Genomic DNA, 27,296 nt, shown 5'->3' with positions numbered 1-27,296 from the left:
TTCCCTTGTTCAAGAAAGGGAATAGGGATAACCCTAGGAATTATAGACCAGTCAGTCTTATGTCGGTAGTGGGCAAATTATTGGAGAGGATTCTGAGAGACAGGATTTATGATTATTTGGAAAAGCATAGTTTGCTTAGAGACAGTCAGCATGGCTTTGTAAGGGGCAGGTCATGCCTCACAAGCCTTATTGAATTCTTTGAAGATGTGACAAAACACATTGATGAAGGAAGAGCAGTGGATGTGGTGTATATGGATTTTAGCAAGGCGTTTGATAAGGTTCCCCATGGTAGGCTCATTCAGAAAGTAAGGAGGCATAGGATACAGGGAAAGTTGGCTTTCTGGATACAGAATTGGCTGGCCCATAGAAGACAGAGGGTGGTAGTAGATGGAAAGTATTCAGCATGGAGCTCGGTGACCAGTGGTGTTCCGCAGGGATCTGTTCTGGGACCTCTGCTCTTTGTGATTTTTATAAATGACTTGGATGAGGAAGTGGAAGGCTGGGTTAGCAAGTTTGCCAATGACACGAAGGTTGCTGGAGTTGTGGATAGTGTGGAAGGCTGTTGTAGGTTGCAACGGGACATTGACAGGATGCAGAGCTGGGCTGAGAAGTGGCAGGTGGAGTTCAACCTGGAAAAGTGTGAAGTGATTCATTTTGGAAGGTCGAATTTGAATGCAGAATACAGGCTTAAAGACAGGATTCTTGGTAGTGTGGAGGAACAGAGGGATCTTGGGGTCCATGTCCATAGATCGCTCAAAGTTGCCACCCAAGTTGATAGGGTTGTTAAGAAAGCGTATGGTGTGTTGGCTTTCATTAACAGGGGGATTGAGTTTAAGAGCCGCGAGGTTATGCTGCAGCTCTATAAAGCCCTGGTTAGACCACACTTGGAATATTGTGTTCAGTTCTGGTCGCCTCATTATAGGAAGGATGTAGAAGCTTTAGAGAGGGTGCAGAGGAGATTTACCAGGATGCTGCCTGGAATGGAGGGCATGTCTTACGAAGAAAGGTTGAGGGAGCTAGGGCTTTTCTCATTGGAGCAAAGAAGGATGAGAGGTGACTTGATGAAGGGGTACAAGATGATGAGAGGCATAGATAGAGTGGCTAGCCAGAGACTTTTTCCCAGGGTGGAAAGGGCTATCACCAAGGGGCATAATTTTAAGGTAATTGGAGGAAGGTTTCGGGGAGATGTCAGAGGTAGGTTCTTTACACAGAGAGTGGTGGGTGTATGGAATGCACTGCCAGCGGTGGTAGTAGAAACAGATACATTAGGGACATTTAAGCAACTCTTGGATAGGTACATGGATGATAGTAGTATGAAGGGTATGTAGGTAGTTTGATCCTAGAGTAGGTTAAAGGTTCGGCACAACATCGTGGGCCGAAGGGTCTGTACTGTGCTGTACTGTACTACTAATTAACTTCTGTAAATAAATGAAACCAGTCACAGTTTCCACTCCTGATTGCTGTCTAGTGCCTAAACTGTAATATGCAGAAGTGGGCATTGGGCAAAACAGCTCAGCTCTACTCAATTAGCATGCCAACAATCTTGGTCCAGGCTCGCACACAAAAAGCGCCAATTTGACTGAAGCGCTGGATACTTGCCAGTACCTGTAGGCAAAAATTAATACCTTTAGGACAGGGGAGCTTAACAGCATCCAACACACATTCAACAGGGAACTATGAAATGAAAACTTTTCTCAAACCTGGCTGACTTTGATGCCTTAAAATTGCAAGGTCAATTTTTGTTTTGTTAGACGAATGTGAAACAGCACCACTCTATGGAGTATAAAGGAAGGAATCTGCACCACATTTTCACGTGATGGTTCTCAACATTTTAGTCAGTGCAGAGTCAGGGTTTTGAAACTGTTCCAAATGTCATGTTGTAATTGTGGAAAAATACAGTGAAGTCCAAAACACCCTCTGCCCTCTTCGTCGAGTTGGCTCTGTGTTTACAACCAAAAGTCTACTTCTTCTACCACTCAGATCCACCTTTATGCTCAAATCCTATCCTTTAGATCTTCAAATGCTATGAAATAATAAAGGGATATTGACAAATTATTATTTGATGAGCTGTAAAATTCCATCACGCCAGCAGCTCAATGGAGACGGATCTACTTTCAGTTCGACTCTGCTGGCCCCACTTGTGTTTGAACTCATTCTAACTGGGAGGATGAGTGGGGCAATGAAAAAGTATATTGATATTGCCATGAAAGTCTCCACGACACTAAAGTGTTACCAACAATTAAAGTTAACAGAATATGCAAATTGCATTTCATCAATGTACTCTTTGTATGTGCTGCTCAAAAACAAAACCTAAGTTCAACCATTTTTTCCTACAATTACTTCCCATAAACATTAGCTGGAGGCAACCCTTGCTAACTTTCCGCTGCTCGTCATCTCATGATTTGACTGCACAACAACCCAATTTCACTTTGGGAAAATAGAGTTCACCTTTCTGCACCTTTGTAGAGTGTGTGGCCAGACGATGGGGAAGCTGCAAGTGATGCACACGTTGACTTTTGGTAAATGAACACTGTGTGGTTGCCAACATTCTGTGATTGTCCTTCCTCGCCAGAAATTAAATATTGACCATGAGGACACTGCTCTGAGTAACCCAGGAGAAAAAACATAGGGGCTGTGTTATTAACATTTTCTTTCAACACATTTGTTTATTAGTTATAGAATTATTGGAGATGGGGGTGGGGGAGAATTGATTGGATGGGGCGGTTGGAAGTCATGTGATGAAACCGCCAGGAATACTTTCAATCACCGTCAGAAACTCTATCTCATTTTTTTTTAAAACAAAGTTAGCTTAAAAGATGATCAATAAAAATACCTTCTATTGCTGAAAAATACATTGGGCACACATATATCATTAAAAATACATAATACACATCATTGCTCTTTAATACAGTTTCATTGTGCCCAAGTTACTTGACTTGAAGGTGAAGGTGGCAGCCAAGTAACAGTAAATAAGCATCAGTGCAAAAGACAAGGCTGAAGCATTTGCGACCATCTTCAGCCAGAAGTACCGAGTGGATGATCCATCTCAGCCTCCTCCTGAGGTCCCCAGCATCACAGATGCCAGTCTTCAGCCAATTCAATTCACTCCATGTGATATCAAGAAACAGCTGATGGCACTGGATACTGCAAAGGCTATGGGCCCTGACAACATCCCTGCTGTAGTACTGATTAAAGCCTGGCTACCTGGCCCAAACCTGACCAAACCTGACTACATATGTCAGGTTTGAATCGGTCGGGCATTTAAAAAAATTAAAGGACTCGGGCCTGGGTCGGGTTCGGGTTGGTTGTTGTCAGGTCGGGCCCAGGTCGGTTTTTAATTTTATACCCGAGCCAGGCTTTAGTACTGATGACTTGTGCTGCAGAACTAGCCAGGGCCACCAGCTTCTGACCTCATTACAGTTTTGGTCCAAACATGGACAAAAGAGCTGAACTTAAGAGGTGAGGTGATACCAATTGCCCTTGAGATCAAGGGAGAATTTGACTGAGTGTGGCATCAAGGAGCCCTAGCAAATTTAAAGTCAATGGGAATCAGGCGGAAAACTGATCACTGGTTGGAATCATACCTAGAACAAAGGAAGATGGTTGTGGAGGCGAATTATCTCAGCTGCCGCACCCCCTTTAGAATTGCGCCCTTTATTTTATATTGTCTCTCCACATTATTCCTACCAAAATGAATCGCTTCTCTGCATGACATTTTATCTGCCACTTGTCCGCCCATTCCACTAACCTATGTCCTTTTGAAGTTTAACACTATCCTCCTCACAATTCACAATGCTTCCAAATTTTGTTTCAACTGCAAATGTTGAAATTGTGCCCTGTACACCAAGGTCTAAGTCATTAATATTATATCAGGAAGAGCAAGGATCCTAACATTCGCATTACACAGTGCAAGGCAATGACAATCTCAAACAAGAGAGAATCTAACCATCTCAAGGGAATTACTATCGCTGAATTCCCCCACTATCAACATCCTGGGGGTCACCATTGACCAGAAACTGAACTGGAGCAGCAACATAAATAACATGGCTGCAAGAGCAGGTTAGAGCCTCAGAATTCCCCAAAGCCTGTCCATCATTTACAAGGCACAAGTCAGGAGTGCGATGGAATACTCGCCGCTTGCCTGGATGGATGCAGCTCCAACAACTTTCAGAAAGCTCGACACCATCCAGGACAAAGCAGCCCGCTTGATCGGTACCCCTTCCACCACCTTAAATATTCACTCCCTCCACCACCGACGCACAGTGGCTGCAGTGTGTACCATATACAAGATGCACTGCAGCAACTCACCAAGGTTCCTTCGACAGCACCTTCCAAACCCGCGCCCTCTACAACCTAGAAGGACAAGGGCAGCTGATGAGTGGGAGCACCACCATCTGCAAGTTCCCCTCCAAGCCACACACCATCCTGACTTGGAAATATATCGTCATTCCTTCACTGTCGCTGAATCAAAATCTTGGAATTCCCTCCCTAACAGCACTGTGGATGTACCTAAACCCCAAGGACTGCAGCAGTTCAAGAAGGCAGCTCACCACCACCTTCTCAAGGACAATTAGGGATGGGCAATAAATGGGAAACAAATATTTTTAAAATGCTGAGTTATTAAGGGCACGGCTCCCCTCTACTCTTGTTTCTCAGGGAGATCAGCTCCAACGGATGCAGGGAATGGTCCTGTTCTCCCAAGGGCCACCCACAACATAACAATTATTACACAAAGAAGACCATCCTGCTGGACACATGACGTGTGAATGGAGTTGTTAATGAATCATAGCAATCTATCTCTAACATTTGGTCTACAACAAACCCAGGCAGGACACAAGGCATCTCTCAGCGGCGGAGAGCTGTGGGAACCATTGCTCTCCAAATAATGCAGATACTGGGAAATGCTGCTCTATGAAGTGACCACAGCTATTTCCTGGCAAACAATTACTAATGTGTAGAAATGATCAGACACCATTTGCACAGTAATTGAGTGCAAACATTTTCTTTTCTTGATGGCCATAGGCTTTATATGAAGAGCCCCAGAGGAAACTACATACAATGCCTAAGAATTCTGCCACCCAGTGAATGCTGTTAACTCCGTACAGCTGGTGTCACTTTAGGAATCATGGAACAGTATAGCACAGAAGGAGGCCATCTGACCCATTGAGTCTGCGCCAGAAGAGCAAACCAGTTCGGTCTACTCCCCTGCCCTTTCACCATTTACCTGCAACTTCTTTCTCCTTCAAGTATTTATCCAAATCCTTTTTGAAATAATAATGCAATAGTCAATAAATAATGCAAGGTATTGTTTTCACATTTTGTTACTGCTTAACCAACTCTCGTGTGTTGTGTGTGTTTGAGCAGGCTGGGCATAATGGTAAAGTCTGGTCTCATCACAATTGTAAATGCAGCCGGATGGATAACAAGCCTGGACATGTATCAGCAGCTAATCACTACATTTTGTATACAATCCCTGTGCCTCATTTTCCAGCAGCACAGGAATCCATTTTCTACAGGTGATGAATGCGTTTCCCCTACCAAATGCAACATTTGTCACTCATTTGATCAGTGTGTGTACTACTCAGGTTTACCTGATGTGGCAGATGTATCTTGTGGTGACTTGGAAGGATCTAGTAGTCTGAACATATTATGCTATGGTAACATTTTTATAGGATTTTATCTTCATCTACATGTGGTCACAGAGTCAATATGGCACAGAAGGAGGCCATTTGGCCCTTCGAGTCTATGCTGGCTCTCTGTAGAGCAATCCAATCAGTCTATTCCCCCGCTCTATCCCCAGAGTCCTGCAAGTTTATTTCCCTCAAGTGCCTATCCAATTTTCTTCTGAAATCATTATCTCTGCTTCCACCACCCTCGTAGGCAACGAGTTCCAGGTTATTACCACTCACTATGTAAAAAATGTTCTTCTTCACATACCCCCCTGTATCTCTTGACCAAAGCCTTAAATCTGTGTCCCCTGGTCCTGACTATCAGCTTATGGGAACAGCTTCCACAGAATTGTTACAATGCAGGAGGAGGCTATTCGGCCCATCGTGTCTGCACCGGCTCTCCGAATGAGCAATTCACCTGTCACTTTCCTGCCTTCTCCTTGCAACACTGCACATTCTTCCCTTTCAGATAACTTGAATGCTTATATTGAACCTGTCTCCACTGCACTCTCAGGCACTGCATTCCAGACCTTAAACATTTGCTACGTGAAGAAGTTTTTCCTCATGTCGCTTTTGCTTCTTTTGCCAATCACTTTACATCTGTACCCTCTTGTTCTCGATCCCTTCACGAGTGGGAACAGTTTTTCCCTATTCACTCTGTCCAGACCCCTCATGATTTTGAATACCTCTATCGAATCTCCTCTCAACCTTCTCTTTTCCAAGGAAAGCAGTCCCAACTTCACCAATCTATGAAGTTCCTCATCCCTGGAACCATTCTCCTGAATCTTTTCTGTACTCTCTCCAAAGCCTTCACATCTTTCCTAAAGTGTAGCACCCAGACTGGATACAATACACCAGCTGAGGCCGAACTAGTGTCTTATACATGCTTAACATAACCTCCTTGCTCTTGTACTCTATGCCCTACTAATAAAACCCAGGATACTGTATGCTTTATTAACCACTCTCTCAAACTGTTCTGCCACCTTCAATGACTTATGCACATAAACCCTCAAATCCCTCTGCTCCTGCACCCTTTAGCATTGCACCCTTTATTCTATATTGTCTTTCCATGTGCTTCCTACCAAAATGAATCACTTCACATTTCTCCACATTGAACTTCAACTGTCACTTGTCTGCCCATTCCAACAACTTGTCTATGTCATTTTGAAATTCTACACTATCCTCCTCACAGTTCACAATTGTTCCAAGTTTATCCCGCAAATTTTGAAATTGTGTCCTGTACATCAAGGTCTAGATTATTAATATATATCATAGAAACATAAAAAATTGGGGTAGGAGCAGGAGTAGGCCATTTGGGCCTGCTCCACCAATCAAAAAAGATCATGGCTGATCATCTAATTCAGTACCCTGTCCCCGCTTTTTCCCTATGTCCCTTTGGCATTAAGAAATATATCTATCTCCTTCTTGAATATATTTAATGACTTGGCCTCCACTGCCTTCTGTGGTAGAGAATTCCACAGGTTCACCACCCTCTGAGTGAAGAAATTTCTCCTCATCTCGGTTCTAAATGGCGTACCCCGTATCCTGAGACTGTGACCCCCTGGTTCTGGACTCTCCAGCCATCGGGGCCATCCTCCCTGCATCTAGCCTGTCTAGTCCTGTTAGAATTTTATAGGTATATAGATATCAGGGAGAGCAAGGAACCCAACATTGACCCCTGGGGAATTCCACTACAAACCTTCCGCTAGCCCAAAGAAGATACATTAATCACTACTCTCTGTTTCCTGTCACTCGGCCAATTTTGTATTCATGTTGCTACTGTCTTTTATTCCATGAGCGATAATTTTGCTCACAAGTTTGTTGTGCGGTACTGTATCAAATGCCTTTTGGAAGTCCATGTACACATCAACAGCGATGCCCTCATCAACCCGGTTACCCCTTCAAAAAGCTCCAGCAAGTTAGTTTAACATGATTTTCCCTTAACGAATCTATGCTGGCTTTCCTTAATTAACCTGTATTTGTCCATTATAATTTGGTCCTGAATTATTGTTTCTAATTATTGTTTCTTGAAGTTTCCCCACCACTGAAGTTAAACAGACTTGCCTGTGGTTGCTGTATTTCTTTGTCTACCTTATTTAAACCTGTCATAATCTTGCACACCTCTATCAAATCTCCCCTCAATCTCCTTTTCTTCAGGGAGAACCACCTCAACTTCTCCAACCTGCCTTTGTAGCTAAATTCCTTCATCCCTGGAACCATTCAGGTAAATCTCCTTTGCATCCTCACATCCTTCCTAAAGCGTGGTGACCATAACTGGATGCTATACTTTTGTTGTGGCCTAACCAGAGCTTTATACAGGTTCAGCATGATATCCCTGTTTTTGTACTCAATACCTCTATTTATGAACCCCAAGATTCCATATGCTTTGCTAATTACTCTTTCAACATGTCCTGACACCTTCAAAGATCTCTGCACATAAACCCTCTGCACATAAACCCCCAGGTCCCTCTGTCCATGTACGCTTTTTAGAACTGTGCCATTTTGCCTTCCTTATCTCTTCTGCTAAAATGCATCACCTCACACTTCACTGTATTAAATTCTATCTACCACTTGTCTGCCCATCCTGCTAGCCAATCCATGTCCTGTTGCAGTTAATTGGCATCATCCTCACTGTCTTCCACACCTCCAAGTTTGGTATCATCAGCAAGTTTTGAAATTTTACTCTGTATTCCAAAATCAGAGTCATATGTCTCAAAAAAGCAATGGTCCAAACACTGACCCTTGGGGAACACCACAGTTTTCCATCCTCTAATCTGAAAAAAGACCATTTACCATGGCTCACTGTTTTCTGTTGTTAAGCCAATTTTTTAAAATCCAAACTGACACAGACCCTCCTATTCCATGAGCCTCAATTTTGCTAACCAGCTTTTTATGAACATCTATTGCTTTCCCTTCATCAACCTTCTCTGTTACTTCACCAAAAAATTCAATTAGTCAAGCACGATCTTCCTTTAACAAATCTATGCTGACTCCTTAACTCAAAGCTCTCCAGCTGCCTGTTGTTTTTCCCTGATCTGTCAATGTAAATTCTGGGTAGGTCTCCTCACAAACTCCTCTTCATTACATAGCTTGGGAGCCAGGAAGGGAAGTTGGGTGCTCAACAGTTTAATGGGAATGGGCTCAAAAAGGTAGGTCTTAAACAATATGAGTAAGGGAATGAAGGGTGCTAAGAGGGTAACTAGAGAAAAAGAGACTGGTTAGGGCTAAAGTAAGGGAAGCATTGGGGGAGGTTTGGTAGGTAAGGGACAAGAAAGTGAAAAAAGATGGTTTAAATTTTAGCAACAGAAAAGTCCATGCACTGTTAGAGATGAGCAGAGGAGGGGGGTTTAAAAAGATTGTTTAATAGTGGATAGAAAAAAAAGCCAGGGTTCATCTTTGCTTTCAAGGATGATCTTGCAGTAGTGACTGGTTTTGACAGAGAGCAGCAAGGCCAGATAGTGGTCCATGTGGTCAAGCCAGATGGGCTGATGGATGTCTAAACCAGGTTTGTGTTAGATGCACTCACGTCTGTGCCCCTTGGACTTTATAGCATGAAGATGGTGTTGTACAGGGAGGGAATAATGGTTTTACTTTGAACAAGGGCATCAAAGGTGGTTGAATAGATCAGTTAACAGCCTAAAAGTGCAGTTGTAAGTAATCTTTGGAGAATTTATTCCAGAGGCAAATGCAGGAGAAAGTGGGGTTGGAAGGGGAGGGGGTAGTGAAGGATACAAAGGAGTAGTTGTAGACGGCCTTATCTATGATCAAGGCCATGGCAGTAGAAAGGCCTCGTGACGTGGCAAGATTGAAGTTGGTGACTGTCAATATGCCATGACAGCTTATATGGAGCGATGGGTTAAGAGAATAAAGGCAGGCAGTGAAATCAGAGACAGGACAAGTTGAGTTGAGATATAGATTCAACTACTGTGAACAAGGAGTCTCTCAGTGCATAGGCTGAGGTAGGAAGGCAGGGTGGTAGAAAATCCAGATTTTAAAGGAAAGGGTGGGACAAAGTGAAGTTCTCAAGAGAAGGGATCAGAAATAGCAGATAATCCAAGATGCAATTTGATGCTTAGGGCAACCCCCCTTTGGCAGCTGTTTTAGCAAGGAAGATGACAGAAAAAATAACCAGTAAGGGTCAAGGTGCCCCATCCAGAAATTAATTTTCCGTCAATTGTAATACGTCACAGAAAGTTGTGGATGACAAGATCCTTGTTTAAAGAGTGAATGGACATTCTGGAGAGAATGTAGAGGGATGGCCTAGTGGCAGATTCCAAGGGGACAACGGTGTGTGGGTGGAATGACAGAGTGTTTCCTGTTTTTCACAACTATACACAATATCTTAAGATTTCTTTCCACAACACAAATACAACTGGATGAGCTTTGAAGAGATAAAAAAATCAAAAGCTAAGAGGGCATCAAAAAGCAACCTTTTTTTTTTAAAGTAAGATGTAAGAATTGAAAAGTTGAGTGAAAATGTAGTACAAAAAGGAGCAACATTGAATTGATGTGATTCACTGGTCCATAGGCAGCGATTTCAATACATTTATTTATTGGCTTTGATTCAGTCTGTGGTTTTAAAAAAGCAGCTAAAACTTAAAAAAGGGCCACTTTCTTAACCATCTTGATGAGGACTGGCCATGGATTCAATAAAGTATTCAATAGTGTTCAATACTTTCAGTTTATACGGGAAATGTTGCATCCAAACAAAACCAACAAGGTCTTTAGAGCAAATGTATTTATTTGTAAACATCCCACATCTGCCCAATTATTCCAATCTGTACAAATATGAACAATATGTACAGCACAATTCAATAATTTAATATTTTACTGATATTACACTTCTAGAGAAACAGCTTGAAAGGTTCTAACATTATACACAGGATGAGTATACTGTGACGAAACATCACAAATCAGTAATTTTGTACTTTCCACATTTACTCAAGGTAGTTACATTAACAAATAATCAATGGGTAGCTCAAGTAACCAATATTTCAGCCTAGGACAACATATGGAATTGGATGAGAATTGTGGTTACAAATAAGTCATTGTTACCAAGTCTTATTCCTGTTGATTTCCCTTCCCAAATAACTGATCTTGTACCTTTGAATGCAAGGTAATGATTTTCCTTTTCTACCCTTGAATATAAAGCCATGTGACTTAGTCCCCTTTTATTCCCAACCTGCTGTCCAGTTCAAAAGTAAAATTGGTAGGTGAATTGTTTTGGGAAGAAAATAAGAAAAAGATGATCACATTCAGAGAGCTTTTTGGTTTGAATTTCATCCCATTCCATACAATATCTGTTTAAGAGTTGGTCTTCATTCTGGATTATGAAGTGCAATAACCATTCCAATAATCAGCAATATTATTCATTCTGGTAGCACACAGCATTTCAGTCCTTCACTGTGCATGTAAACCAGTCACAGGAAACAAAATGCAACGGGCTTAAGTATCTGAAGTCCAACTCTGACATTAACATTATAAAGGACAAACTAAAGTGGGATTGATAATGCATGATACATCGTGAAGCACATCATAAAACAGCTCACGTGACCTGTGTCAGTTAATTAAAAAAAATATCCACTAGGATAAAGAATTTTTAAGATTTTCATACAATATCCTGTGCTTTAGTACATGCGGTTAGTTTTAGTGCATGGAGATAGGTAGCTATGTTGCAGAAGATATGCAGAAAGATAAAGCACAGAAGAGAGCGTGTCAATCATCAACTCACCCTTTGTGATGCACTTTGATAAAAGATAATGCTTTATGTAGCTGTACTGTTAAAAGTTTCAAGGTAAATGATAATTAAACTGATCCTGATAAGTAGTTGAATTAACATGTGCAAAAGCTACTGTTTGCAATTAAGTTCACTTCCCTGCTTAAATCTTGAATATGCCAAAATTTCATACATGCTGGCTCTGTTGGAAAGGACTACTTTAAATATCATTGCAGGCCACTCTAAACACCACATGATTAACTGTAATTTTGCAATAATATGCAATTGAAGTAAAACTGTGAGGAAACAAGTCATTCCAAACATTCAAAGACATCAAAAATGGTAGAACAGACAACTAACAAAAATTGTTCAGTGCCAACCACAGCCACTACATTTTCATGTGGACCATCTTCATTCTGCTGCTCAATCAGCTGATCTGATTGTCCTCATTTAATACCTTCACAGTTTAATGTGCAGGCTTGCAGCAGAAAGTAATGCAACAGAATTTATACAGTACAAATTTCCCACATTCTTTCTGCCTATCAGTACACATACAGTTATGTATTTGGGAACTCAATCATTTGCATAAGTTACACTGCTGTCCAGTATCCCCATTATAACTCAGTAGTGCGATTGCTCTCTGCATGAGGAATCCAAATGCAAAAAAAAGTGGTCAAGTTCACTTTTGCTTAGAATGGCTGGCAGTGTAGTCTGGCCGTCTTGTTTGAATGATTTTTGGTTTCGGTCGATTTTTCCCTTCCTCCTCTACTTGCTCTTCCTCCAGCTCTGGGTCACTCTCACAGACATGAACGACAACGCTGGGAGTGGTGTCAGTACCGGCATGCAATTCATATTTCTCCCCTATACAGAATATAAAAGAGAGTGTGAATCTCAGCAATAAAAAATGCTCTCCTTGTATTTGATACAAGATTTATTATACATTGTTACAGCCAAATCCCAACGTGCTGACCAGGACTCATTGGGTCACCTCATAACAAGTCATTCCATGAATTTAAAAAAATATAGAGAACACATTATCCTCAGCCTTCTTTCCTCTTACAATCTACAGGCTCTTAAATCCAAAATTTGGTGGTACCCAATAACTATTTCTTGATTTAATTGGTCTTCTCTCCCACCCCTTTCAATCCTGGCATGAACTGCATTATGGTACTTAGTCTCTTCATCTTAGTTCAGCAGTTTAAAAATAATTTTCCTTGGAGTTCACAACACCCTCTCAATATATTTCTTCCATTTTAGTTCTCTTTTCTTCCTCCCCTTACAGACCTCTTTTTCATCAACAAACCCTCACATCAACAAGTGATCTGTTCCTGGACCAGCACCATTCCGTATCCAGCCTCTAGAAGTCACACAGCAGCAGCCTAGGTTTGATTTGCCCTTTAAATATCCCCATCACCAAAATCTTATTTCAAGGCATCTCAGCCAACTCAATTTGGACGAATGTTCCAAGTGAACAGAAAAAAAACATATCTTCCCTCTATGCACAAGAGCAACCCTGCATTTACACTTTTCACACTGGTGAATGGAAGCATATGCAAAAAAAAATGTAAATATAAATGGGCAAATTTAATAAAAACATTAGTTTACTACAAAAAAAAACTTATGGCCAGAATTTTACATCACCCCAATGTGCGGGAGGGTAGTGTAAAACGGAGGCGGCGGCTCGGGAAGGCTTTCGTCCCGGGGATGGCCCTGATTAGTGGGCACAGGGTGCCCGATGGAGGGTTGCCCCCACTACTCCAACCACCCCAGCATCCTACACGCCCCCCTTCCACCAACCGACCACCCTTGCCTCACTGGGGCTCGACTGGCGAGGCAACCAAAGCTTACCTTTCCTCCCGGCTTCACGTCGTCTTCTATATTTGGCTGGACTGCAGTCCCAGCATTGGCCACCGCTCCCGGTGGCGCTGCTGGGACTAAGAGCTGCCGGCCCGCTGATTGGCCTGCAGCTCAATGAGGCGGGACTTCCTCCCTCAAGCAGGTGGAAGTCCCGCGCCGGAACAATTAAAGCCTGGGGACCCATAAAATGCAGAACTGATCCCCAGGCGAGGCGGAAGCGGGTTCGCCACCGATTTCTATGTCGGTGGCCGGCTCCCGTCCACCCACCGTAAAATTCCGGCCTAGCTTTTAGAGTGTGTTGAACTAAAATTCAATCTTGCAAGAACAAAATGCGTGGGGGTGGTAGAAAGAGGAAAAAAGAATGAAAGTCTCAAGTCCTATTGAACTATGAACAAACACATTTTGTGATTACCTGGGCCCAGTTTAGATATTGCATACAACAGGTCATAGTTTATAACCGGAGTGGCATCTTCTGCTTGCTTCCAGCCGACAGGAGGAGATGCTGGTGGAGAAATGAGGAACTGCTTTTCTGGATGGGGTGGAGCTAGGTGTGGGCTACCTTTACTGAAAGATTTGTTCTGGATCTGAAAAAAAAGTAACATTACTCATTTAAAAAAAGCTGTATGTTTTTTTTTAAAGTTACATTTTGGTTGAAAATTCGTGTGTGAATTTTGTGCTCAAAGTTAAACAGAACTTGAACGGAATCCTTTTCTATTTCAGATACCCAAGATTATATTTTCTGATCAACAATATCTAATTTTCAGACATAAAGTGGGTATCATCAACTGGGATGAAAACAAGAAATGCTGGAACCACTCAGCAGGTCTGGCAGCATCTGTGAAAAGAGAAGCAGAGTTAACGTTTCGGGTCAGTGACCCTTCTTCGGAACTGGCAAATATTAGAAAAGTCACAGATTATAAGCAAGTGAGGTGGGGGTGGGGCAAGAGATAACAAAGGAGAAGGTGTAGATTGGACAAGGCCACATAGCTGACCAAAAGGTCACGGAGCAAAGGCAAACAATATGTTAATGGTGTGTTGAAAGACAAAGCATTAGTACAGATTAGGTGTGAATATACTGAATATTGAACAGCAGCAAGTGCAAACCTGAAAAAAAAAACAGTGGGTAAGCAAACTGAACAAACTAAGATTAAATGAAATAAATGCAAAAAAAAGATTGTAAAAAAGAAAAAAAGAAAAAAAAACTCAAAATGAAAGTAAAATGGGGGGCTGTCATGCTCTGAAATTATTGAACTCAATGTTCAGTCCGGCTGGCTGTAGTGTGCCTAATCGGTAGATGAGATGCTGTTCCTCGAGCTTGCGTTGATGTTCACTGGAACACTGCAGCAATCCCAGGACAGAGATGTGAGCATGAGAGCAGGGGGGAGTGTTGAAATGGCAAGCAACCGGAAGCTCAGGGTCCTGCTTGCGGACTGAGCGGAGATGTTCCGCAAAGCGGTCACCCAGTCACCCAAGCGGGGAGACCAAGCGCAGACTGGGTGACCATCGTGTTGACAATAATATCAGTAGACCCTGGCACAGACCTACATGACAACTGTGGGGGGCTGGTTTTTCTACTTCCAGGTCAGATCTGTGCCACTTGTTGCCACAACACATGCAGCTATCTTATAGTATAGCAATGGCTCGTTTAGAGATATGAAGTGATCAGCTGCAGCCTCAAAGTTGCCACCACCTACTCACGACGACCACATACATTCCTTTTAAGGATTTTCATCGGTTTAAATTTCACCTCAATCACTATTTTCTCGATAGCCCTGATCCCAATAGACAGATTCCACAATGCTAGATGGTTTCTCAGAAGCACCCCATTCATGGTATTTCATGCTTTCAAGTGGCACTGAACAACAATTGCACATGGAATATGAAAAATGGCACTAATTATTTTTATTCTTTCATGGGATGGGAGCATGTCTGGCAAGGCCAGAATTTATTTTCCATTCCCAATTATCCTCGAGAAGGTGAACTGCCTTCTTGAACCGCTGCAGTCCATCTGGTGCAAGTACATCCAGCAACAGTAAAGGAACAGTGATAAAGCTCCAAAGTCAGGATGGTATGTGGCTTGGAGGGGAACTTGCAGGTGGTAGTGTTCTCATGAATCTGCTGCCCCTGTCCTTCTAGGTGAAAGAGGTCACAGGTTTGGAAGGTGCAGTCGAAGGAGCCTTGGTGCGTTGCTGCAGTGCATCTTGTAGATGGTACACACTGCTGCCACTGTGCGTTGGTGGTGGAGGAAGGGAATGTTTAAGGTGGTAAATGGAGTGCCGATCAAGCGGTTTGTCCTGGATGTGTGTGTGTGTGTGTGCATATATATAAGTCTCAGTGTCTGGGCTGTGGTGTGTGTGTGTGTTTGCATATATATATGTCTCAGTGGCTGGGCTGTGGTGTGTGTGTGTGTGTGTGTGTGTGTGTGTGTGTGTGTGTGTGTGTGTGTGTGTGTGTGTGTGTGTGTGTGTGTGTGTGTGTGTTGTGTGTGTGTGTGTTGTGTGTGTGAGTGTGTGTGTGCATATATATAAGTCTCAGTGTCTGGGCTGTGGTGTGAGTGTGTGTGTGAGTTTGCTGAGTTTGTTGGGAGCCGCACTCATCCAGGCAAGTGCAGAGTGTTCCATCGCACTCTTGACTTGCGCCTTGTAGATGGTGGACATGCTTTGGGGAGTCAAGAGATGAGTTACTCATTGCAGAATTCCCAGCATCTGACCTTGTAGCCACAGTATTTATATGGCTGGTCCAGTGAAGTTTCTGGTCAATGGCATCCCCCAGGATGTTGGTGGTGGGGGATTCAGCAATGGTAATGCCAGTGAATATCAAGGATAGATGCGGAGATTCTCTCTTGTTGGAGATGGTCATTGCCTGGTACTTGTGTAGCGTGAATGTTACCTGTCACTTATCAGCCCAAGCCTGAACGTTATCCAGGTCTTGCTGCATGTGGGCAAGGGCTGCTTCAATATCTGAGGAGTTGTGAATGGTGCTGAACATTGTGCAATCATCAGCAAACAATCTCGCTTCTGACCTTATGATGGAGGGAAGATCATTGATGAAGCAGCTGAAGATGGTTGGGCCTTAGACACTATCCTGAGGATCTCCTGCACTGATGTCTTAGGCTGAGATAGTTGGCCTCCAACAACCACAACCATCTCCCTTTGTGCTAGGTATGACTCCAATCAGTGGAGAGCTTTCCCTGATACCCACTGACCTCAATTTTGCCAGGGCTCCTTGATGCCACACTCGGTCAAATGCTATCTTGATGTCCAGGGCAGTTGCTCTCACCTCACCTCTTGAATCCAACTCCTTTGTCCATGTTTGGACCAAGGCTGTAATGATATCTGGAGTCAAGTGGCCCTGGCGGAACCTTTGCTAAGCATCAGTGAGGAGATTATTGCTGTGTAAGTGGTGCCTGATAGCACTGTCGACAACACCTTCCATCACTTTGCAGATGACTAAGAGTAGACGGATATAGCGGTAATTGGCTGGATTGGATTTGTCCTGCTTTTTGTGGGCAAGGCATACCTGGGCAATTTTCCACATTGCTGACCAATTGACACACATTGGGAGAAATTTTATGAGCCCTGCAAGAGTGACATTTCTGGCGGGTGGGGTGATTTAATTAGGCATGAGCTGATATTTCGATTTACCAACAGCAGTTTTTATTTTGTGAGATTAAGTCAGTGGCGTGTTGGGGTTCACCCTGCCCTGTGGCAGATTCTAGATTTCCAAACATTTGCATTACCATATAGTTATTTCAAATTAAGTCCAACCTGCCACATTAGACTCGCACAGGAATCTTGTGGCACCTGGTTCACATTAACTTTTTGGCACCTGGTTCACATTAACTTTTTGGCACAAGGAATGCCAACATTCGAAGAGATATTTGGCTCCAGCCTTGGGCCAGCAAGGGCGATTCTTTTGTGGTGATGGCGGGGAAGGCACTGGGGGTGGGGGTACAGAGTGGGGTACAGAGTGGGGTATCGGGTGGGTGGAGGTGCAGGGGAGGGTATGGTATAGCATTTTGGGTGTGTACTAGGTGTTTGCTGTTGCTGGGTCGGGGGGAGTGGTGGTGATGGAGCAATGAGTAAAAGGAAAGCTGGAACCTGGTGCTGGGGTGGGAGAGAAAAAATAAAAGGATGAGATAGGGTGATAAATAAAAATGATTCAAGCTATATTAATCTTAAATCTGAGCAAAGGAAAAGAGAACATGCAGGCTGGTCAGCTTCCATGATTACAATGCAGAATGATTTATAGATCTGTCGCTAATGGTGCATTGTAGAGTGACGGTAGGATCCACCAATAGAAAGCCAGTCCCGCTGCATGACTGCATGTGTCTCCCAAACCCGCCACTAGGATGCAAATTTAAATTTGTGATTGCGTGGGAACCGTCAAAAACAGCGGAAGTGCCACCAACTTCTGGCTTCGCCGTCAGAAACGCTGCGAGATGCGTAAAATACTGCCCTTCATGTTAGGTCAGCATTGAATTAATTTCTAGCCAGTCTGGACTGAACTTGCATGGGAATGGAAATACCAAGTACTCATGTCCAAGACTTCCAGACCTCCCTCTATTCTGAATCAAAACATACCCAACCTCAGAATACTATTGTGCCCTAATCTCCCATACCAGTCATACTGTGGCTGCAATAAAATTGAAAACTTAAGTGTTTAAATACCTTTTTCAGTATTACTTAATTTAGGACAAGGTCTCATGAAAGCACAAAACAGTTTGGAGCTACTTCAATATATTTTATGCAATTAGATTAATAAAAGGAACTAGCTTTAAAATGATAGTCTAAATGAATACCTGTGCGAAGTATAATTTCATTTTCTTCCCATTAAACTCAGTTTCATGGAGCTGAATTCTGGCCTCAGTTGCTGCAACGGGGTTGTTGAAGTTGATCCGCACACGTCGGAAACTCTTAAAAAACTGAAAGGTCACATTCTTGTCATAGGCTCTGAATAGTGTCTCAAAGTCATCCTGTAGAGAGATTAAATAAATGGTTAAATTCCAAGCAATTAGAGTCAAGGAGTTATAGAGCACAGAAACAGGCCCTTCAGCCCATCGTGTCTATGCTGTCCATCAAGCACCTACCTATTCTAATCCCATTTTCCAGCACTTGGCCCATACCCTTGTATGCTATGGCATTTCAAGCGCTCATCGACATACTTCTTAAATGTTGAGGGTTCCTGCCTCTACCACCTCTTCAGGCAGTGTGTTCCAGATTCCAACCACCCTCTGGGTGAAATTTTTTTTCCTCAAATCCCCTCTAAACCTCCTGCCCTTTACCTTAAATCTATGTCCCTTGGTTATTGACCCCTTCGCTAAGGGAAAAAGGTTTCTTCCCATCTATCCTATCAATGGCCCTCATAATTTTGTATACCTTAATCAGGTCCCCCCTCAGCCTTCTCTGCTCTAAGGAAAACAACCTTAGCCTATCCAGTCTCTCTTCATAGCTGAAATGCTCCAGCCCAGGCAACATCCTGGTGAATCTCCTCTGCACCCTCTCCAGTGCAATCACTTCCTTTCTATAGTGTGGTGCCCAGAACTGTACACAGTACTCCAGCTGTGGCTTAACTAGCATTTTATACAGCTCCATCATAACCTCCCTGCTCTTATATTCTATGCCTCAGCTAATAAAGGCAAGTATCCCATATGCCTTCCTAACCACCTTACCTACCTGTGCTGCTGTTTTCAGTGATCTATGGACAAGTACACCAAGGTCCCTCTGACCCTCTGTACTTCCTAGGGTCCTACCATTCATTGTATATTCCCTTGCCTTGATAGTCCTCCCAAAATGCATCACCTCACACTTCTCAGGATTAAATTCCATTTGCCACTGCTCCGCTCATCTTACCAGCCCATCTATATCTTCCTGTAATCTAAGGCTTTCCTCCTCACTATTTACGACACCACCAATTTTCGTGTCATCTGTGAACTTACTGATCATACCTCCTACATTCACGTCTAAATCATTATTGTACACTACAAACAGCAAGGGTCCCAGCACCGAACCTTGTGGTACACCACTGGTCACAGGCTTGCACTCACTAAAACAACCCTCGACCATTCGTGCCCTTCTGCCACTAAGCCAATTTTGGATCCAATTTGCCAAATTGCCCTGGATCCCATGGGCTCTTACCTTCTTAACCAATCTCCCATGTGGGACCTTATCAAAAGCCTGACTGAAGTCCATGTAGACTACATCAACTGCTTTACCCTCATCTACACATCTAGTCACCTCCTCAAAAAATTCAATCAAGTTTGTTAGACACGATCTCCTCCTGACAAAGCCATGTTGACTATCCCTGATTAATCCCTGCCTCTCCAGGGATTAGTTCCCGAATAGGTTTAATAGCTTTCAACAGTAGATTTGAATCATAATCCTCTACCACTTTACCATCATAAAAATCTGTGGATCAAAGGAGAAGGAGAAAGAATGTTCTCTACTCAAAGTACTCTCTAGAGTGTTCCTCAATTTTCTGCTTCTCCATCAGTTTTCAGAGTTGCGATGGAGCACATGATTAGATCTCTCTCACTCCAAGGTTGCTCAATGTTGAACAGACAGTACCCTGAAAGGTTCCATTGGAAATAAACAGAGCCATGCCCTTGGATTACTACTAGCCATAATGCAGGAGCAGAACAGGGAAAACCAAGCCAATTGACTGGGAGATGAGTGTTCAAAAGTGTATTTGGGCTTCTCTGGATTGGACTATTGTAAGTAAATCTCCTCTTTCCGTCACCCACCCCAACACCATATACGAACATACGAATTAAAGAGCAGGAGTAGGAGTATGCCACTCGGCCCTTCGAGCCTGCTCTACCATTCAATAAGATCATGGCTGATCTGATTTGTAACCTCAACTCCACATTCCTGCCTACCCCCAAATCACCTTTCACCTCCTTGCTTATCAAGAATCTATCTACTTCTGCCTTAAAAATATTCAAAGACTGCTTCCATCGTCTTTTGAGGAAGATTGTTCCAAAGACTCTCAACCCTCTGAGAAAAATTTTCTCCTCATCTCGGTCTTAAATGGGTGACCCCTTATTTTTAAATAATGACCCTAGTTCTAGATTCTCCCACTAGAGGAAACATCCTTTCCACATCCACCTGTCAAGACCCCTCAGAATCTTATATGTTTCAATCAAGTCGCCTCTTACTCCTCTAAATTCCAACGGATACAAGCCTAGCTTGTCCAATCTTTCCTCTTAAGACAGTCCGCCATTCCAGGTGTTAATCCAGTAAACCTTCTCTGTACTGTTTCCAACTCATTTACATGCTTCCTTAAATGAGACCAATCCCGAACGCAATACTCCAGATGTGGTCTCACCAATGCCCTGTATATCTGAAGCATAACCTCGCTATTTTTGTATTCAATTCCCCTTGCAATAAACGATAACATTCTATTAGCTTTCCTAATTACTTGCTGCACCTGCATACTAACCTTTTGCAATTCATGCACTAGGACACCCAGATCTCTCTGCATCTCAGAGCTCTGCAATCTCTCACCATTTAGATAATATGCTTTTTTATTCTTCCTGCCAAAATGGACAATTTCACATTTTCCCACATTATACTCCATTTACCAGATCTTTGCCCACTCATCTAACCTATCTATATCCCTTTGTACCTTCCTGATGTCCTCTTCACAACTTACTTTCCTACCTAGCTTTGTGCCATCAGCAAATTTTGCAACCATACCTTTGGTCCCTTCATCCAAGTCATTTATATAAATTGCAAAAAGTTGAGGCCCCAGCGCTGATCCCTGTAGCATACCACTTGTTACATCTTACCAACGAGAAAATGAACCATTTATGCCTACCCTCGGTTTCCTGCTAGCTAGCCGATCTTCTATCTATTCCAATATGTTACCTCTACACCATGAACTTTTATTTTCCGCAATAACCTTTGATGTGGCACCTTATCAAATGCCTTCTGGAAATCTAAGTACAGTATATCCACCAGTCCCCCATTATCCATAGCACATGTTACTTCTTCAAAGGACTCCAATAAATTGGTTAAACATGATTTCCCTTTCACGAAACCATGTTAACTCTGCCTGATTACCTTGAATCTTTCTAAGTGCCCTGCTATAACATCTTTAATAATAGCTTCCAACATTTTCCCTATGACAGATGTTAAGCTAACTGGCCTGTAGTTTCCTTCTTTCTGTCTCCCTCCCTTTTTGAAGAAAGGACTTACATTGGCTATTTTCCAATCTAATGGAACCTTCCCCAAATCTAGGGAATTTTGCAAAATTAAAACCAATGCACCAACTATCGCACTAGCTACTTCTTTTAAGAGCCTAGGATGAAGTTTATCAGGACCCGGGGACTTGTCAGCCCGCAGCTCCAACAATTTGCTCAGTACCACTTCCCTGGTGATTGTGATTTTCTTAATTTCCTCCCTCTTTTCCATTTCCTGATTTACAGCTATTTCTGGGATGTTACTGGTATCCTCTATGGTGAAGACCGATGCAAAATACATGTTAATTCATCTGCCATCTCATTTTCCCTGATTAACTCTCCAGACTCACTTTCTATAGGACTAACGCTCACTTTGTTAACTTTTCTTTTTAAAATTTCTATAGAAACTCTTACCATCTGTCTTTATATTTTTTGCCAGCCTTCCCTCTAATTTTTCCCTCCTTATTTATCTTTTAGTCGTTCTTTGCTGCTTTTTATATTCTGTCCAATCTTCTGACCTGCCACCCTTCTTTGCGCAATTGTATCGTTTTTCTTTAAGTTTAATACTATCTTTAACTTTTTTTAGTTAACCATTAAATAATGGAATCTATTTATTCTGTGTATTCTGAAATATCCCCTTAAATGTCTGCCACTGCATCTCTATTGATCTATCCCTTAACCTACTCTGCCAGTTCACTTTTGCTAGCTCTGCTTTCATACCCTTATTTAAGTTTAAAATATTGGTCTTAGACCTACTCTTCTCTCCCTCAAACTGAATGTAAAATTCGATCATATTATGATCGCTGCTGCCTAGGGGCGCCTTCACTATGAGGTCATTAATTAATCCTCTCTCATTGCACAATACTAGGTCTAGTATAGTCTGCTCTGTGGTTGACTCCAGAACGTGCTGTTCTGAGAAACTACCCTGAAAACATTCTATGAACTCATCTATGCTACCTTTGCCCATCTGATTTTTCCAGTCTACCTTCTGTGCCACAATGACTCTATGACTATCGCCGTACTTTTCTGACAAGCACCCATTATTTTTTCCTTTATACCCTGTCCTATCATGCGGTTACTGTTAGGGGGCCTGTACACCATTCCCACAAGTGACTTCTTGCCATTATCGTTTCTCATCTTCACCCAAACTGCTTCTACATCCTGGTTTCCTGAACTTGGTATTAATGCAATAGAGAGGGATGACCCATCATTAATTAACAGAACCACCCCTCCACTTTTTCCTAGCTTCCTGTCCTTCCTAAATGTCATGTATCCTTCAATATTCAGGTCCCAATCTATGTCATCTTTCAGTCATTTCTCTGTAATGGCTATCAGATCGTACTTATTTATTTCTATTTGCGCTATCAGCGTATCGGTTTTCGTTTGAATGCTACGTGCATTCAGATACAGAGCCTTTAATTTTGTCCTTTTACTTTTTTGTAACTTCTAGTCTTGTCTGCTGATTTATAATTAGATTTGTACTCAGTCCCTTCCTGTTCCGAAGAAGGGTCACTGACCTGAAACGTTAACTCTGCTTCTCTTTCCACAGATACTGCCAGACCTGCTGAGTGGTTCCAGCATTTCTTGTTTTTATCCCTTCCGGTCACAGTCTGGTTATCTTTTCCTATATTAATACTTGCCTTGTCTCTACTCTTTGATTTACCACATCTTCCCAAATTTGATCCCTTGCCCCCGCTATTTACATAGAAACATAGTAAATAGGAGCAGGAAGGCCATTCAGCCCTTCGAGCCTGCTCCGCCATTCATTATGATCATGGCTGATCATCCAACTCAGTAACCTGTTCCCGCTTTCGCCCCATACTCTTTGATCCCTTTAGACCCAAGAGCTATATCTAACTCCTTCTTGAAAACATTTAAAACCCTCTCTACTATGAAGTCCTCCAGGCTTTTCTTCCCTTTGCAAGTCAAAGAGCTGGCAAGATGCATCCTTAACATATGAGCTTGCAATTAAATAGCCACTAATTGACACAAACTAGGTCAAGTCCATTTGCAGTTACAGACACACTTGGGTGAATATATCACTTTATTCAGGAGCTACAAGACAGTGACATTTTGACCATAATGTGTCACGGTCAACTTGATGTCTCACAAATTGAAAAAAAAAATTAAACATACATAATGACAAAAAGATCATATCTTCAGGAATAATTGAGTGCAGTGTTTTTGAATTGGAGCACTGTATCCCAAACACAAAGTAAGAATTTATTACTACTTCTGAATGCATGGAAAATATCACCTTTATCGTTCAAATAGTTTATCTTTCCCATAAACAGAACCCAGCAATCGTTTTGCACTGTTTTAAAACAAAAAGTGACTTTGACAGATTTAACGTTTTGTATGAGATACACAAGTAACTGGTCTTTTAAATAATTCCAAAAGTAAAAACTGCTGTATTTCATTGCAATGAGAACAAACACATATCTGCGTTGAAAAAGGAAACCACTTGACATTTAGTTGCACGAAGTTCCCATAATACGTGAAGAAAGTTTCCTGTAGTTGTACAACATCCTCCAAGTCTAAAAGCAAAATACAACAACTGACCGTGACTTGTTTCCGATGCATACCAATACTGATTACGTAAAATACAATGCCTCATTAATGGCAAGTAGAACAACCATGACAGTGCTGCCAAGTTCCCCAGAGAACCAGTCTCACATGCCTGGCTCTGAACCAAAGTATAAAACTGCTGGGACAGTCTTCAGAGCTGCATGTCTTGGTCAGTTTCAACAGATTTACAGGGAGTCTGCAGCCTGCTGTTCAAGACCATTGGTTGGGGAGCCCAGTGAATGAGTGCAGCTTTATTTTGATTTTTTGCATCTATTTTCAATGGGGATTTGTCCCAGCTAACTTCATTTGTACGGTCTTATGGCATTTCCTTCAAGCAGTTCACAATTAAATGAAAAGGCAATCGTATGTACCATTGTGCTTTCCAGGAAAAGACATCTAGGAAGACTGCAGTAAGTAAACCCATTCCAGTACGGCTCAGTAGTAATCCTTGAACCATCAGCTGCAAATGCAGTTAAAAGTGCTCCATTTCTATGCTGGCCCAAAGACATGCCAAATCAAGCATAGAAACCCCATCTGGTTTAACATGGTCATGCCACACTGGTGGATGTTAAAAGATTGCCTGTATTTGGGGATAAATAGAATTACCTTTCTACCAGTAACAGACAAGGATCCCTCCTAATCACATACAGAGAAGTCACTAAAAGCTTGATCAAACATGTAGGTTTTGAGGACAGTCTTAAAAGGAGACAGAGGAGGTTTAAGGAGGGAATTCCAGAGCTTAGGGGTTAGAAGGCTGAAGGCACGGCTGCCAATGATGTGAATGAAGTGGGGGATGCACAAGAGGTCAGGGTGGTGGGTTGCAGAGTTCTGAGGGTTGAAGGAGGTTACAGAGAAAGGGAGGGGTGAGGCCATAGAGGGATTACACACAAGGACAAGACTTTTAAAATCAAGGTTTTGGAAGTCCAAAAGCCAATGCAGATCAGTGAACAAGACTTGGTGCAAGTTAGGATATGGGCAACAGAGTATTGGATAAGCTCAAGTTATTGGACAGTAGAGGTTCAGTCAGGAGGGCACTGAAATAGTTATGTCTAGAGGCAACAAAAGCATGGGTTTCAGCAGCAGATGGGCTGAGGTAGGGGAAGAAATGGACAATATTGCAGAGGCGCGAGTAAGCAGACTTTGGAGAGGATATGGGGGTCATAAGCTGAGCTCTGGGTCAAATAGGATGCTGAGGTTGCGAACAGTCTAGTTCAGCCTCAGAGAGGGTGGCCAGAGGGGTAGATGAAATGGGCTTTATGGCTCTATTCCCTACTCACATCATTCATAAGAAACTGGTGCCAAACCCAATGTTCAAATACCTCAAAAAAAAAGAACCAGTTTATGCTCAAAACACATTTCTCAATAAACATTAAACTCTCTTCGATTATAGGCAGATTTCAAGGCACTGATTTCTTGCTGGCAGACGCCTATCTCCAATTCCAAATAATTTTCCTGTATGGGCACATTCTGTTCAGATATAAAACTACTTTTGAATGCTGGCAAGTCAAATTTCATTTTGTTAGTGCAGTCCGATAATTGGAATGGGCTTAATCCAAATTGACATTTCCTTCTGACATGATGAATAATTTGCACTTTGAATTTGTCCATTGACAAAAAATTGCAGTGAAAAACTACAGCAATGCAAGAAAAGTTAGAATGTGAAAAGGCAAGTCAACCTATTGCACCCATTCATTTCAGATAATGGATACCATAATGGATGCTACCCAATTCAACATGTAAAGGGTATGCAATGAGTCTCTTTTCCAACCCCAATAGTCAAGTGAACTCTCCCAACACATTTAACTTTTTATGCACTCTGCACATCCATCTTGGCCGAGTTGCCTTCCTCAAGGTCTTTGGTATGACTGCAACTCATGAACCACTTTCCATAAGGCATTCACATTGTCTCCATTTATACTTAATTGTCAGTCTGTACAATTTCAGATCAGCAGCAGTGATTTATAGCTAAATTCCCTATATCTATCAAAATGGAAATAGTTTTTTTGATTAAGATGGGGTGGGAAGAGAAAGAGGGAAATCATATGCACAACTGTAAACAACAAATCCATTTCCAAACTAACTGGTGAAAGAAATTTTCCATCCTGACTCAGAGTTTCCGTATAGACCATTTCCTTAAATGCTTTTCCAAGTCAGTAGCTAATTAAAAGGTCAGTTGAAAGGAACAGATATCAGACTAGTGAACTGAAACCCCTCCATTTCCTGAATCATTTGGGTTGCACAGGCAATATTCTGCACAAGCGTTTTACAATTCATTTATACAGTCCTTCCAGTGGAAGTATTTCCACAATATTTCACGATTCTCCTGGCTCCCAATTTGTCCCATTTATACTGCAGACTGAAATCACAGGCCAACAACACAGCACCTACATACGTCCAGGAATTGTGCGTGCACAGCTGATCTGAAGTCACAGTGAAGACTTTACTTACCTCGCCACAGACCAAGTGAGCTCAGTGCACCTGAAGGCAGGACAAAAATGGCACTGACATCAAATGCCACTGATGGTGTACCTTTGCTGTCAACATTGGTTTGCAGATTCAGGTGATATCCTGTGGGCGGCACAGTGGCGCAGTGGTTAGCACCGCAGCCTCACAGCTCCAGCGATCCGGGTTCAATTCTGGGTGCTGCCTGTGTGGAGTTTGCAAGTTCTCCCTGTGTCTGCGTGGGTTTTCTCCGGGTGCTCCGGTTTCCTCCCACAAGCCAAAAGACTTGCAGGTTGGTAGGTAAATTGGCCATTATAAATTGTCCCTAGTATAGGTAGGTGGTAGGGAAATATAGGGACAGGCGGGAATGTGGTAGGAATATGGGATTAGTGTAGGATTAGTATAAATGGGTGGTTGATGGTCGGCACAGACTCGGTGGGCCGCAGGGCCTGTTTCAGTGCTGTATCTCTAAACTAAGATCTCTCACCTTTGGAAGAACACATGATGCCTCACGTTAAGGCAGTGTAAGTTCTTTATGAAGTAGAGGATTATTCGTGTACCAGACCACTCAGCTCTACCATCCCCATCCCCACCACCCGCCCCCCACCACCTCCAAGGAAATTTGACAGAGTGTGTTAAGCGGCACATGTATTTCATCACTCCCCAAGAAGAAGAAACAGAGTAGGAGTCGATAATAAAGGCAAATTCCGGGAGTCCCACTTCTGTAATTTACAGCCTACCTCTTTGACCAAGCTTTTGGTCATCTGTCCTGATAGTTCCTTCTGTGGTTTGGTGTCAAATTTGATTGATAACACTCTTAAAGTGGCTTAGGATGTTTTGCTACATTAAAGGTGCTATATTT

General features: G+C 42.5%; 1 protein-coding gene across 3 annotated transcripts in view; it reads right to left on the bottom strand.

Moving 5' to 3' along the window:
- Positions 1–10,403: 10,403 nt before the first annotated feature.
- LOC137374656 (calcipressin-1-like) overlaps positions 10,404–27,296 on the bottom strand; it is an 85,419-nt gene continuing 68,526 nt past the window's right edge. For all 3 annotated transcript variants that reach the window (XM_068041115.1, XM_068041118.1, XM_068041119.1), the window contains 3 exons: positions 18,044–18,217; positions 13,655–13,826; positions 10,404–12,246 (listed from right to left, as the gene is read on the bottom strand). In XM_068041115.1, coding sequence (XP_067897216.1) covers positions 12,065–12,246; positions 13,655–13,826; positions 18,044–18,217 — 528 coding nt within the window. In that variant the 3' untranslated portion in view covers positions 10,404–12,064. The remainder of the gene's footprint in view (positions 12,247–13,654; positions 13,827–18,043; positions 18,218–27,296) is intronic.

Source organism: Heterodontus francisci, chromosome 10 (assembly GCF_036365525.1).
Source record: "Heterodontus francisci isolate sHetFra1 chromosome 10, sHetFra1.hap1, whole genome shotgun sequence".
Taxonomy (NCBI): domain Eukaryota; kingdom Metazoa; phylum Chordata; class Chondrichthyes; order Heterodontiformes; family Heterodontidae; genus Heterodontus; species Heterodontus francisci.
This window is presented reverse-complemented; position numbering and strand designations above follow the sequence as displayed.